The 12,835-nt window shown below is 39.5% G+C and overlaps 1 protein-coding gene across 3 annotated transcripts in view; it reads right to left on the reverse strand.

Moving 5' to 3' along the window:
* USP45 (ubiquitin specific peptidase 45) overlaps positions 1-12,835 on the reverse strand; it is a 58,578-nt gene that overhangs the window by 18,776 nt on the left and 26,967 nt on the right. For all 3 annotated transcript variants that reach the window (XM_054821687.1, XM_054821689.1, XM_054821692.1), the window contains exons 7-8: positions 12,097-12,192; positions 9,871-10,001 (exon numbers count right to left, since the gene is read on the reverse strand). In XM_054821687.1, the coding sequence (XP_054677662.1) occupies positions 9,871-10,001; positions 12,097-12,192 (227 nt within the window). The remainder of the gene's footprint in view (positions 1-9,870; positions 10,002-12,096; positions 12,193-12,835) is intronic.

Raw genomic sequence — 12,835 nt, forward strand, 5'->3', positions numbered from 1 at the left:
TACTGAATACAAAAACATTACAAATTTTAGCTTTTTTGCAATTTTTGACTGCACCAAAACAACTTATCTGGCCAACTCAAGGAAGATCATAAAGTGTCGACACTGTCACTCTGATTTAATATCAATTATTAATTTAATATCAATCATTTCCTATGACCAGGATCTTACTTTACTAATCTGAATAGCCAGCATTAAAAAGAAAATTCTGATGCAATGCTCTTTTCTCACCCTAATCAGGTTTAGAAGATGGGGGATAGCGTGGTCCATCCCATCCAAACTTTATAACCCTTGGTAAAATTTTTAAAGCCTGATTTTCGTGCCACATCTGTAAGCACGGGTGGCAGATATACCAGCCCCAAGCCCACCAGAATCAGTTCCTGCAGGGGCAGGAAATCCTCCGCAGGGATTTCCCTGGTCATCCCCAAAACGGTGGCAAGCAGTGTCTCAGGCTGAGCGTGTGAAGTGGCCTGCAGGAGAAAGCCAGGAGGCTGCAGCTCTCCAGCCGTCCGGTGATTTTGCTCATGAAGTGAGTGATAAGCACTTCTGGTATAACCGTGCGCCACAGCTGTCCTTTTTACAATAAAGTTGAATGAAGGAGGGGTTTTTTGTTTTGCTTTGGTTTTGAGATCCCCAGTGAGCTAAAAAGCATTAGAACTGCAACTGAAAAAAGATCCTGCTTCTGCATAAATACTACCAGTACCTTTTGGATGTGTGATACTGAATGACGGTCTGAAATTCCCAGATTACAAGCCCACCTTCTAGAATAATATATACTGGCTACTCAGGTTAAACAGAGATCTAAGTCACCAAAGACTGCAACAGCTTCTTTTAAAAAAAAAAAAAAAATCTGTGTACTTCCAAACTTTTCATCTCTAGAAACTAAAAGTCTTGAAGGAAAGGGTCCACATGCCTTGGAAAATACACATCTGGTGTCGCACTTGTCCTCTCAGGCTGCGCTGTCCTTCAAGCTGTCCTCCTCCGTGGTGTCTGGCCACAGCACCAGCAGAGACGAGCCAGACTGCAAGTCAGCCCAAGGACACAGAAGGGACCTGGCACTGGCTGAGTTTGTACCATTAACGCTTTACCACGCAGGACAAATGACAACCAAAGGCTCCATGGGAAAGGCAATTCTTGTAAAAAGGCCACCAGCAGCATCCACATGACCCTCATAACCCAGAAGAGGAAAAACCTCTGTTTCAGGCTAAGCTCCCATTTACACCAGTGACATTTTAGCCAACTGCACAGGGGTAACATTGCATCTGTTCACGAGATGGCCACTCAGTAGTCTCAATTACTGCTATTCAAAAACTGTAGATTCCTTTTTTTTACTACTCGCAGCATCTAAATATACTTTAAATATCCTATTTTGCGGGCATAGCTTACATAGAAATTACAAAATACGCTGATGAATATGTGGATAGATCCTTAAGCTGTTATCCTTACCAAGACAACCATAGCTAGGAGGCTTCTCATAAACAGTTTGGATCTCCAGCTTCTTGCAATCCCAAATGAGACTGCATAAATATTCACTATTAACATATCTCTATTCACATTAACTATAACTTACTGGCCAAACCATACCTGTCTTTCCAGGCAAGTTACCCTTTAGATCTTTAATTACAATCTTAGACAAATGTGTCTAAAATGGGATTTGAAAGGGTGGGGTTTTTTTGCATTTCCAGTAATGCCACCACATTGCAGCTGTGATTCTTGCTGCACACTGGGAAGAGTACATGCAGGCATGACCATGTGCACCCCTTCCAAATTCTGGCAGAGACAACTGGCTGAGCAGAGCTCAAACAGCAATTTTATCAAACTGTCAGAGCGGCCAGAAAAAACAACTACTTACTCAGCTACTCAATTTTGTTAAATGTATGTTGAGCCAGTTTTCATTTTCAGCCCCAGATTGCCTGCTCTGGCTAACAAGGGCATCAAGCTGTAGATACATATCAGTATTTTCTCAAGGCACAATAATCTTACTTGCCTGGCCATGCTCTTTCAGCTGTCCTAGTGCTCCTCAAGGTGAGGTTTCTTTCCCATTCATACACTAAAAGCTGCTCAGGTTTGCCTCAGAAATTTCTGCTCACAGACAGGAGGAATTAAAGGCGATCGGAAAATGCATCAGATGTACAACGTGCCTACAACAGCAAAACTTAAAGCTGGGCAGGACGTCAAGATGCCAAGTTAGGGCACAGCAGCCCTGGGCTACCGGCAGTACAGTGATACACGGGTCTCCGTCTTAAACTGCTTGCTGGAGGCACTTGGGAACGTAACTGGAGAAGGATCTAAGCTGATGAGGCATCTAAGGTCAGCACCTAAAATTAAGTGGAATAAATCTGGACCTGCATATGCAAAACAACCTCTTCATATTTACAAATATGATACTTTCACATTTGTATTTCGTACCTACTTTTTGACACAAAGTTGACAATATCCCTAGTTAAAAATGATTTAATGATGCTGCTCCACTATGAGGCTTACTATAAAATCTGGAATCAGCAGATGCCAGGTGATTTTTTTAAGAATTCTTTTTAAAGTCTTTTTTTTTTCTTTTTGCATGTGCAAGATTATTTAGGCTTCTCTGTGCTTGTATTAAGCCCTCTTCCAACCTCCCATAAATTTACATGCTTGAATTTTAATGCAAACAAGGATGATGGGAATATAACAGCTACCACTTTAAAAGTGAAGTGGCAAGGAAAGTGACTTGTAAAGACACTATGTAAGGTTTGATTCATTTATTTTGACTGACAAACGATGTCATTGTTAACACTGTTTAACATATAGTTAATCCGTCATTCATGCAAAAAGCATGCTATGTAATGTTGTTATAACTCTAAATATCTGGTGTTCTGTGGAAAAACATTTCAGATTAGTGCATTTGGTTTTGGGGGGAAGCCACAAAAGAAAACCAAAAAAACAACAATAACAGAAGAGAAGAGAGGGAATTTCACACCACACAATGCATTTACTGGAAACTTCTTACACTTATAAGCCAGTATTAAGAGGAAAAAAAAAAAAAAGAATTAATCCGTGCTGATACACAGAAATCTGACAACTAAAAGATGTGCGCTCTCGTCTCCTTGAAAACATGCTTCAAGCAAGATCCTTGGCAAAAGTGGGGGACTTGAAGATGGTTGGTTGAGTTGACCGCTCACAGATGTGCTGACATATGGAAGCCAGTGCCAATGCGATACAACCTGTTGTACAGTGTCAGCAGGATAATGACAGAACAGGTTGAACTCCTGCTAATGGCCATAAGTGGTGAAGGACAACTGTGACATCTACATGCATACTACTTATCTAGCCGGTCACTCATCTGGAGACCGGTTAGAATTGCTTGACTGTCAGTTAAAGAAATACTTTCCATGATGATCTACCTCCTAGAATGTTTTAATAACAAAAAAAAAAGGGAAAAAAAACCCCAAACAAACCCAGTCCTCCAAGCATTAATACTTTTAATTCCTATCTTAAATTTATTTAAACGAAACTAAGCTGTTCTTCAAAAGCAAAACTAGGATATAATTACAGCCATTCAATCATACCGCACAAAACTGCCATACCTTTACTTCTCTAACAAAAATCCTCTCCAAAATCATCCTTTCAATAATTGCTATCTTTGAGCACAAGATAGTTTAATACCTTGGAAAACGTTAGAAACAACAATAAGTGCCTGGAAACAGAACATACCGTTCCAGTAGTGCAAAATGCAGAGGAACCCCTTTAATACTGCAGTACACTATAGAGAAGCAAAGTAAAATGTTTACTTAATGTTAGCCTGAAAGAAGAAATTTTGCTTATCTGCAGATAAAGATGTTCAGCTCTCAAGACTGATCTGTTACCAATGCAAGTTACAAAAAAAGGCATGCAAAGGGCCGGTTTATAAAAGTTACCACAATTCACAGGACTTACCCTTCCCAGTGACACCATCAAATACTTATCCACTCTCATGACAGAATAGCTAGAATGCAAAATTTTGTTCTTCCTAAAGCAATCATTCTCATTAGTGATCCCAAGTTATCTGCAGCACTATGACAGAAAAGAAAGTAAAATCCTACGGCATGATTAATCTCCATGATTAATCTTATCTCAAACCTGTCCCACAGACATAACAGTCCTGCTACCACTAGGTGCTTGGTAGGAAAAAACCCAACTAAACATGGGGATTGCCCCCACATCCAACTAACAAATAACACCAGGCATGCCTGTCCTATCTCAATGGCAGCGACAGACAGCACTGAGCTCTCCTTTGGACATGCTGGCTGATTTCTTTCATCTTTTTCTGTCCCACCTTCCCCCAAAAGAGAAAATGAAGCACCATCGCTTTCTTGCAATGCACTGGATCTCTGGTACCTGAGCAAAAAGCACTTGTTAGGAGTAGCTCTGAACAGACATAATAGCTGACACGCTACAACAGAGTCATTTCCCACTTGACCATCAGAGGGAAAATACGTCTCTCTCTAGCGAGTAATGGAAATACCTGTCTGGGGAAATGTCTTCCTGCCAGCTGGTAGCCAAGTGAAGGCCTTTATGTGTGAGGTATTGCATCCCTATAAAAAAAGTTTTCTTTTTATATGGATGTCTAATTCTTCTTTCTTCCTTTAAGTCCTGCTAAGATTTTCAAGAGCAGTCTGTGACAGCCAGTTCCACAAGTTAGCTCTAAAAACTGTTTGAAAAACCTTTTTTTTTCCCCGGCACTAAATCTGTTGCTTTTCAGTTTCACAGACAGCTCCTTGAACTTTTACGAGGGCAGTTAAATAAGCACAGCTAATTTATCTTCAATCATTATTGTCTTCTCTTGCTGTCATGCCTCATTTTCGTGTCCTCTCCTGCCTAAACTGCCAATATTCAAGTCCCTCTTCACATGAAGGTTTCCTATTTTTGTTATCTCTCCCTAAAGCTCCAAACTGGCTTTATCTTGTAACGCTCTATTCTGGTTAACATGAGCATTGCTTCTGAGGATACACCTCCAACGTACCTAATGAAATTACTGGTTTTCTCCTTCATTGTATCTACAAACATTGCTTATGTAGCTCACCAACACCGCACACATTGCAAATACTTGAGTTGTCCAAAATGCTGCGCAGGTCTTCCTCCTGAGTGGAAGAAGTGTACACAAAACTCAGGAACAAGTGCAGATGATTCCTGCCAATGCACACTATTTATATACACAATTAATCTACTTTGCACTCATAAACCTCATCCATCCAGCTTGGTTAACTTGTTCCTAAAATTAAGGAAACTCTGACAAGGTTAACTGAAATAAAGACGTGCAAATCGCTCAGCTGCTGCTGCATGGAGAAGAAGATTCAATCTCCTCTGTCAGAGCTCCTGAACATGATGCAGCACCATCAGCGAGGCACAAGAGGGACCCAAAATAATCCTTCACAACTGGTCAAGGAAACATCAAGCATGTTCTGCTGCTATTCTCTTTAAATGGTAAAAGTCAAATGGGGAAAATAAGCAAGTAGGAAATCTTTTCTTAAAAAGATTTTTCTCTACAGCAATATTATTTCAAAAGAAAAGCCTCAAAAAGATTCCTAATTAATGAGAAAAATTCTGTTCCCTTCACCCCTTAAATCTTGTACAACATTACCTCAGTTCCCTTAGCATTTCCTCTCAGAAGTGATACATGTGGAATGCTCCAAGCACTGTTTAGGTCTCCCTCCAAAACTAATCAATAGTCCCAACTGCTCATGTCCTCCGTTCTGTCAGTCCCACATAAACCTCTGTCTTCAGTTCTACTTTCTGCACCCGAGAAGGAAAGATGAATACTCCTTGGGCAGTGAAGACCTATGTATATCTTTCTGACCACCAATAAAATCTTTGGTGGCAATTATTTTTCCTGCTGTTAATGTAGCAATATAATACTCCTATAAATAATTATTTGGTGGAGGTTTGAAGCAGCTAAATTCTGTAACTGCTTTCTGGACTCATCACTTACATGCTGCAACATTTACATACTACACAAATCTAAGCCTTCTTCCACCAAAAAAATTATTCAATCATAACAAATAAAGGAAATAAATTTTACGTCCTCTTAATACATCAGTGTTGCATTAGTCACTAAGTCTCCAGATAAGTCAGAAGTCTGCAGTCCTGATATTCAGCATAGTGGAAAACCAACAGAAGGGCCCCGTAGCTATGCTCACAATCTGTCCTCGCAAAACATCTGACAGCTGCAACACTAACAAAATTAACAGTGGATGAATTAGTACCAGACGCTAAACAGTTGCTATAGAAAGACTCACCCATTTCTTTTTTCTTCTCCCCTTCTTCAACCTGGCTACCCCACCACTTGATAAAATTAACACTCGGTATCATTTTTTTCTTTTGTTATTTAATAAAAAAGAAAGCACCATAAATACCCTTTCATACACAAGAGGATGAACTTCATGCCATGATCTCCCTCGACTCTTAAAGAAGCAGTCTGCAGCTGAAAGGACTGTGTCCCAATTCTCTTACTGCTTTTGAGCAGCAAACACGCATCCGCTTGCAATTTCTCACTTGTAGGTTTTGGGATCCCTTTCTTAGAGGCTCTCTGCCCACACCTAACCGCATTCCTACGTGCCTTTGCCCACTCCGTTTTAGCTCTTCTTTCCTTCCCTGCCTTCTTAGGTCTTCTTTCACTGAGCACTTCTCAGTTCTTGAGTAAGGATGCCCAGTTCAAATGTGAGCATTCAAACTCATTCTGTAACACCTGAAGCAGGCAGAGTCCTGAAGTCCTACAAGTCCTACAAAAAAAGCAACTCTGGGCATCAAATTCAGAAGTTTTATTCCAGCATTGAACTGGAAATGAGGGCAAGTGTCACATGTTAAATTTATACAGCTACCTTTACTATACCTTGCATCAACTGATTCAGCACGAAAATATGTCACCATTCAGCTAGGAGACTAAAAACAACAAACCACCCAAACTCATCAATACCAATTTAATCAAAATTTATATATATTTGTATATATATAATTCAATTGTGTCATAACGGAAAAGCAACCATTTTTTAAGGATCAGCCTTCTGCTACACATGAGAAAAATGTTATTAGAAAATTGCTGTGTTACATTTTGGCCAGATAGCATAATATAACAGTCCTGACAATTAGACCTAAGTACATAAAGAACAGCAGCACACCATCATCTGCTGACAGCTTCAGCATTTCAACCATTCATATCTGTAAGAAGCCTAGTAGGATTTGGAAGTGACTATACTAAGTATTAAGTAAAAAGTCAATATTCTGTATGACCACTCAAGGTGTCTGTCCCTGTTGTGCAAGATACAAGCAACTACTCAAAATAACGTTATGGTAAAGATTGGGAAGACAATTCCTGGGTCACTGAGTCCAACTCTTGATATCACAGACAAGTACATCCTATACTATCTGTACAATCTGCTTCATAAATTCTTTAGTGAAGAAAGGTATGGTCATATACTGTAGGCTAGGATTGAGATAGCAAGATCTGTGATGGGGAAAGAATAAATTTAAAAAACAAACAAACAAACAAGAAAAACCCCTGAGGTTACAACTGGAGTCAGCAAACTTTTATGTAAAATATATCAAACCAAAACATTATTATTTAGAAGTCCTTCTCTGTGCCCAGTAGTTAACTGACTTGTCTCTAACGTATCTCCCTGAAATATGAACTTTTTTTTTTCAGTGTAATTCTTCCTTTTACACATTTATCCTGTCATCTCTTTAGGAAAGATGCTGTTTGAACTTCACTTGTTAAGTAAAAAGGGTTCATGCTAATGCAGGTGAAGACCACCAGTAGTGCATGCTGTTAAGATCACTTTATTAACATGACTTCGTGGCAGGATTCAAAAAGCAGTTTAACGGAGAATGCTGCAGCAACACAGACTTCTTCCTAGCTGGGACTCCTGCAATCTTGCCATGCTCTCTCTTTCATTTCAGCTTTGCTGAAGACTAGAAAGCCGACTTTAACAGATGAAAAAAGGCTTTGTAAAAATGGCATGACAGAACACTGCATTCATACTGTTTAATATGTAGTAAATGTATTCCGTTTGCAAGGATAAAGATTTCCCATTCTCCTACTTCCACCGCTGCAGACTGCTGACTTTGCTGAAATTCTCCCTTTCTTCTTTCTTGCTTACATCATCAATAACAAAATAATCAAAAGACCAAAAGCTGTCATACCTGTGCAGCCACTTACTGCCCCTGAACACCCAACTTCTTGCTAACAGGATGTGGCTGACACTTGTTATAGATATAAATCCTTTACTAGCTCTAGTACCAAATTTGTGTTCTGCAAGGCTAACAAAAGAAAGAAGTAGGGATGAAAGCAAGAGATGGCAGAAGCTGACAGATACATGTCTAAACAGCAAAAGTCTCCTGCTCACATTAAAATCATAGAATTGTAGGATTGTTTAGGTTGGAAAAGACCTTTAAGATCGAGTCCAACCATTAACCTAGCACTACCAAGTCCAACCACTAAACCACTTGATGACTACACAAACACTACCACACAGCAGATACGAAACAGCTATCACTTCAAAAATACAATGCCATCTGAAGTGCAATGCATCGTGAGTATTTTACAATGAGTTTGCTAAGGTGGGCTTCAAAACATGTTTTACATCATCTTTTCCCTTCTATCCTTAATACTTACAGAGAAAATACCTACTATTCCTATTTAATCATTTCCTTTCTATTTCTCGATCAAATTTTGTTCTTATAATCACATTTTTGAGTCAGCCTCGAAATAGGAGGAGGAGTAAGGAAACAATATATTTTTCTTCTCTATACATTTTTCTTCCCGGTAGATAAAGCTAAACAGAGAACACTGCTGTTTGACTCAAAATCACTGTAAGGACACTTTATACACATTTCCTTCTACAGCTCAAAAGAATCAAAAGGAAGTCAAGTACAATAGAAAAAATATAATATTAAGTTTCTGGAGTTGAATTTTGAGGATAAAGAAAAAGTAGTAACTGATTTCTTTACTAGAATTAAATTGTCCTTGCTCTAGTCTAAAAGCTTTTGTTTCTTTAAACCGTATTTTAAACCCATGCTTGCACAGTGAGGTTGCCCTGAAATGCCATGGTAGGAGGCTGCAACCTTCCTCCTAACTCTCTTGCTGCAGAACACTTAAAATTCCATACAATAATACTGTAGCAAATAAATTAACATGCATTATTAATCTTTTTTAATGTGAGATTCAGCTATACCATCCTCCAGTTACTCTTACATCCTCTTCTACTTGTAAAGTCAATATGTAAATATTTGTATCAACTTTTAAATGTCTTCTACAGGTGTTTTAAAAAGCAAGATTGTTTGCATCATAATTGAAGGCACCTACAAAGCACCACTGTAAACATTTTCCACACCAAGAAACAGGAGTTTCTTTAGGGCTTGTAAGCTCTTTGCAATCTGGAGCCATATGCCATTTCAGTACTGCTTCAAGTCCTTACTTGTTAAACCCTTTTTAATTTTGAATTGATGCCAAGGTCAGACATCATAGCAGAGGTTTCCCATTTAAAAGCTTACCCTTTTTTTTTTCAAAATACCTACATACACTTTGCAGTATTAGCACAGCTTTATGCTAAAATACAACAAAACTTGAAAGTTAATTCTATTTTCTTCAGTTTTACCATGCCCTCTTCTGCCCCCTCCTGCTCAGTTCAAAGCCCATTGAAAATTAGTGGTCATGGACTGGGCCATACGATTCATGAAAAGCAGGTACAACCATGGAGCGCAACAAGGAGCCCTGCAACTTTAAAACATGAAGAAGACATTTTCTGGACTTCCCAGTAAAAATCTCACGGCACCTTAGGAAGGACAACAGACATGGCACGCTTAGAAACTTATCACTAGAAATTAAAAATAAATAAACAAGTAAAAGATACTGACAATACGTACTTTTGACAAAGCTGGCTGAACAGCACCTTGGGAGAAAGAGGACCTTTTCCAGCCTCCCTCATGCTGTGAAGGAACAAGAACATCGCTGAAGTCAAGGGTCCTGGGCTGGAGAGGTTTACCACCAAAGGATCCTTCAAAGCAAAGGTAAATTGCACATCAGATTTCAAAGTTAATGACACACAAGACTTATTTCAAATTAGTACATTTATGACAAAGAATAATGTAACTTTCAGTCTTAGAGTGTTTGTTTTGTCATTTTTTTCTAATGTTGATGTCACTACATGATTGAAATAGTTGAAGAGAAAGCTGCTTATTTAAGCAGTAATAGTTGCCAAACCAAACAATTCTTGTCGAGCAAATTGGCTCGTTAACAATAGTTTTGGAAATAGGTGTATCAATAAGCCAGTTGATTCTTGCAAAACCAGACTACCTCCTGTATTACCTGCTTTACTCTTACTCCCACGTGCACTGAAATTCAGTTGGAGAGACAACACAGGTGACCTCCTTCGTTGGCCAGCGTAAGATGGAGCTCAGTGGCACTCTGTCTACTCAACCTTAGGGAAGGGCTGGCCAGCTTCTCTGACCTGAGCCACGCACCAAAATTTCCACACATCCAACAGCCACAAAAACAAACATACCCTGTTCCTCCAGGAACCAGGCGCCTGGAAGGTACCGGCAGTGGCTGGCAGCAGAGGCTGACAGCAGACCCCATGGGTCCACCGTGTTGGCGGGGGACAAGCACAGGGTGCATCCCGCACAGCCTCTCCTGGTGTGAGATTCACCCTGGCCAGCAGGTCCTGGGGCTGGAAGAAGCCAGCCAGCAGCCACCCGAGCCAGTCTTAGTGCAGGAGACACTCTCCTGCACTGCTTACATGCCATGTGCATCTCGAGTACACATCGCCAGCTCTCCCTAAGACACTCCCAGGCTCGTAGATGGCCACAGTGCTTCCTACTAGCTGGCCTGACTCTCACAAAAAAAAGCTTACAAATGTTGGACAAACAGTTACAGAGGCTGCCTCATCCACAAAGCAGATCCATACAAAACATAAGCACTACAGATACACACAAATATAAAGTACTTGCATTATACACACTATCAACAGGTGGAAAAATGCCCTTCACCAAGCAGAAAGCTGGGACTTTCTACATTACTATTAGTTAGACTACTGCAGCCCTCTAATCCTGTGTTGATATACAAAGATCAGAAAACACAGTCTGCTCCAAAGATTATTTACATTGTAAGCATTGTCATTAAACAAAAAATAAATCTTCTAACCTTATGGTTGTGCAAGTTTCACATCAAGCATAAGCCAACGTACCCCTGGCTTTCTAAGCCCCTGGGCACAAACAAACTGCAGACCTCCATTGTGGCTCAGGATAACTTGGTGAAACATGTTACCGCTCAGAAGTGCCACTGGAGGTAATATAGACAGCAACACAGAGTTTCACACTCTTCTTGCCTGGAGAAGTTATGAACATCACTGACGGCAACATACAGAAATCATCATTTCAGAGGCATCTGAAACAGAACCCCACACCTCAACCCTCCCTGCCACCAGAAAGCTCCCAGCAAACAGCAGAAAAAGAAAATTAAAAAAAATAATAAAATTCCTCTGTTAACTGCTTTCTTTCGCTAGCAGAGGCAAAGGGGTATTATCCTTATTGCCAACAACATATTATGAAAACCCAAGTCTCTAAGACATGACAAGGGACAGCAGCATATTCTTTTGATAATAACCACAGGAGTCTCCTTCCCACATGCCTGCAATGAGCTTGAGGACAAGAAATTTGGTCCTCGCTTAAATTTTGCTTCTCTCAGTTCAGTCCCCCGGCCTGTGAAGCACATAAATTTTACAAGCCTTATCAATGAAGGGCTGGGACAGACTGGAATAAAATATTTCATGAACACTTTCTAGAACCAAATATACTATTTCCTGTGTCATACATTCATACCGAAGAAATTTATTAGGAAACAAAAATAAGCCAGCCACTCTTTCTCAAGGTCCAGCATTATTTGCTACTTCAATGTCACAAATGTGAAAGGAAGTGATTATGCCTCCTCCTCCAGGGCTGAATAATTAGTTTTGTAAAAGGAATGAGTTCACAGATATCATAAAGGCAAAAGAAACGGAAGAGTAAGAGTGTGTCTTTAACACAGATGCCATTTCCTATCCTCCAGCTTCTTCCCACATTTCCCCAAATTTATATTTCTCACCGCATACTTACCAATTGGGAGTCTGAAGTATGACAGATTTTTAACTTTGTTCCTTTCTCCTTCATCTCATACATCAGTTCATTTAGTATGTGAGTCTGTGCCAAGTTCTTAAAGGAAAAACAACAAATCCAAGAAACACAGGCTGATCTTTCAACTATACATTTTTCTTTAGTTATAAATTCTAGCTTCAGGGATAGATGAAACCAGATATATTTCATAACGTACAACTGAGTTTTAAACAGACCACTAGAAAAAGCAAGTATCACCCTTATAAGAACCAAGATCATTGATCTCAGATTTATCCTAAAATTGTATCCTCTTCTGTTTCTGTAATTCCAAAATAGTTTCCTAATAATAACTTTGTTATTTTTGTTGAACAACAAGATTTGTTAATTTTTATTTTTTTAAGGTGAGGACATTTGTGTCAGAAATCATTTGCTTCTTTTAAACTCTGCAGTCCCCTTCATCATGCCGCAAGAAGCACAAAAGCTTTGACACACTGAAAAGCATCACCTGTCTGAATTTAAGAGAGAAATCAACTCAACCCATCTCCACTTTTTTTCTTTATTTTTGGTTAACTTTGACTGCAGATCACTTAGGTTTCTACAATGCCCTAAGTAGGGACAGAGAACAATTTGGAGTAATTCTACTCCTTATAAATTTACTATTTGCTTGCTGAGTTTTGTAATCACGACCATAAGCACAAGGCAGAGTGCCAGTTCAGAACACCTTTGTAGCAGTTTTCTCTCA

Source organism: Grus americana, chromosome 3 (assembly GCF_028858705.1).
Source record: "Grus americana isolate bGruAme1 chromosome 3, bGruAme1.mat, whole genome shotgun sequence".
NCBI lineage: Eukaryota > Metazoa > Chordata > Aves > Gruiformes > Gruidae > Grus > Grus americana.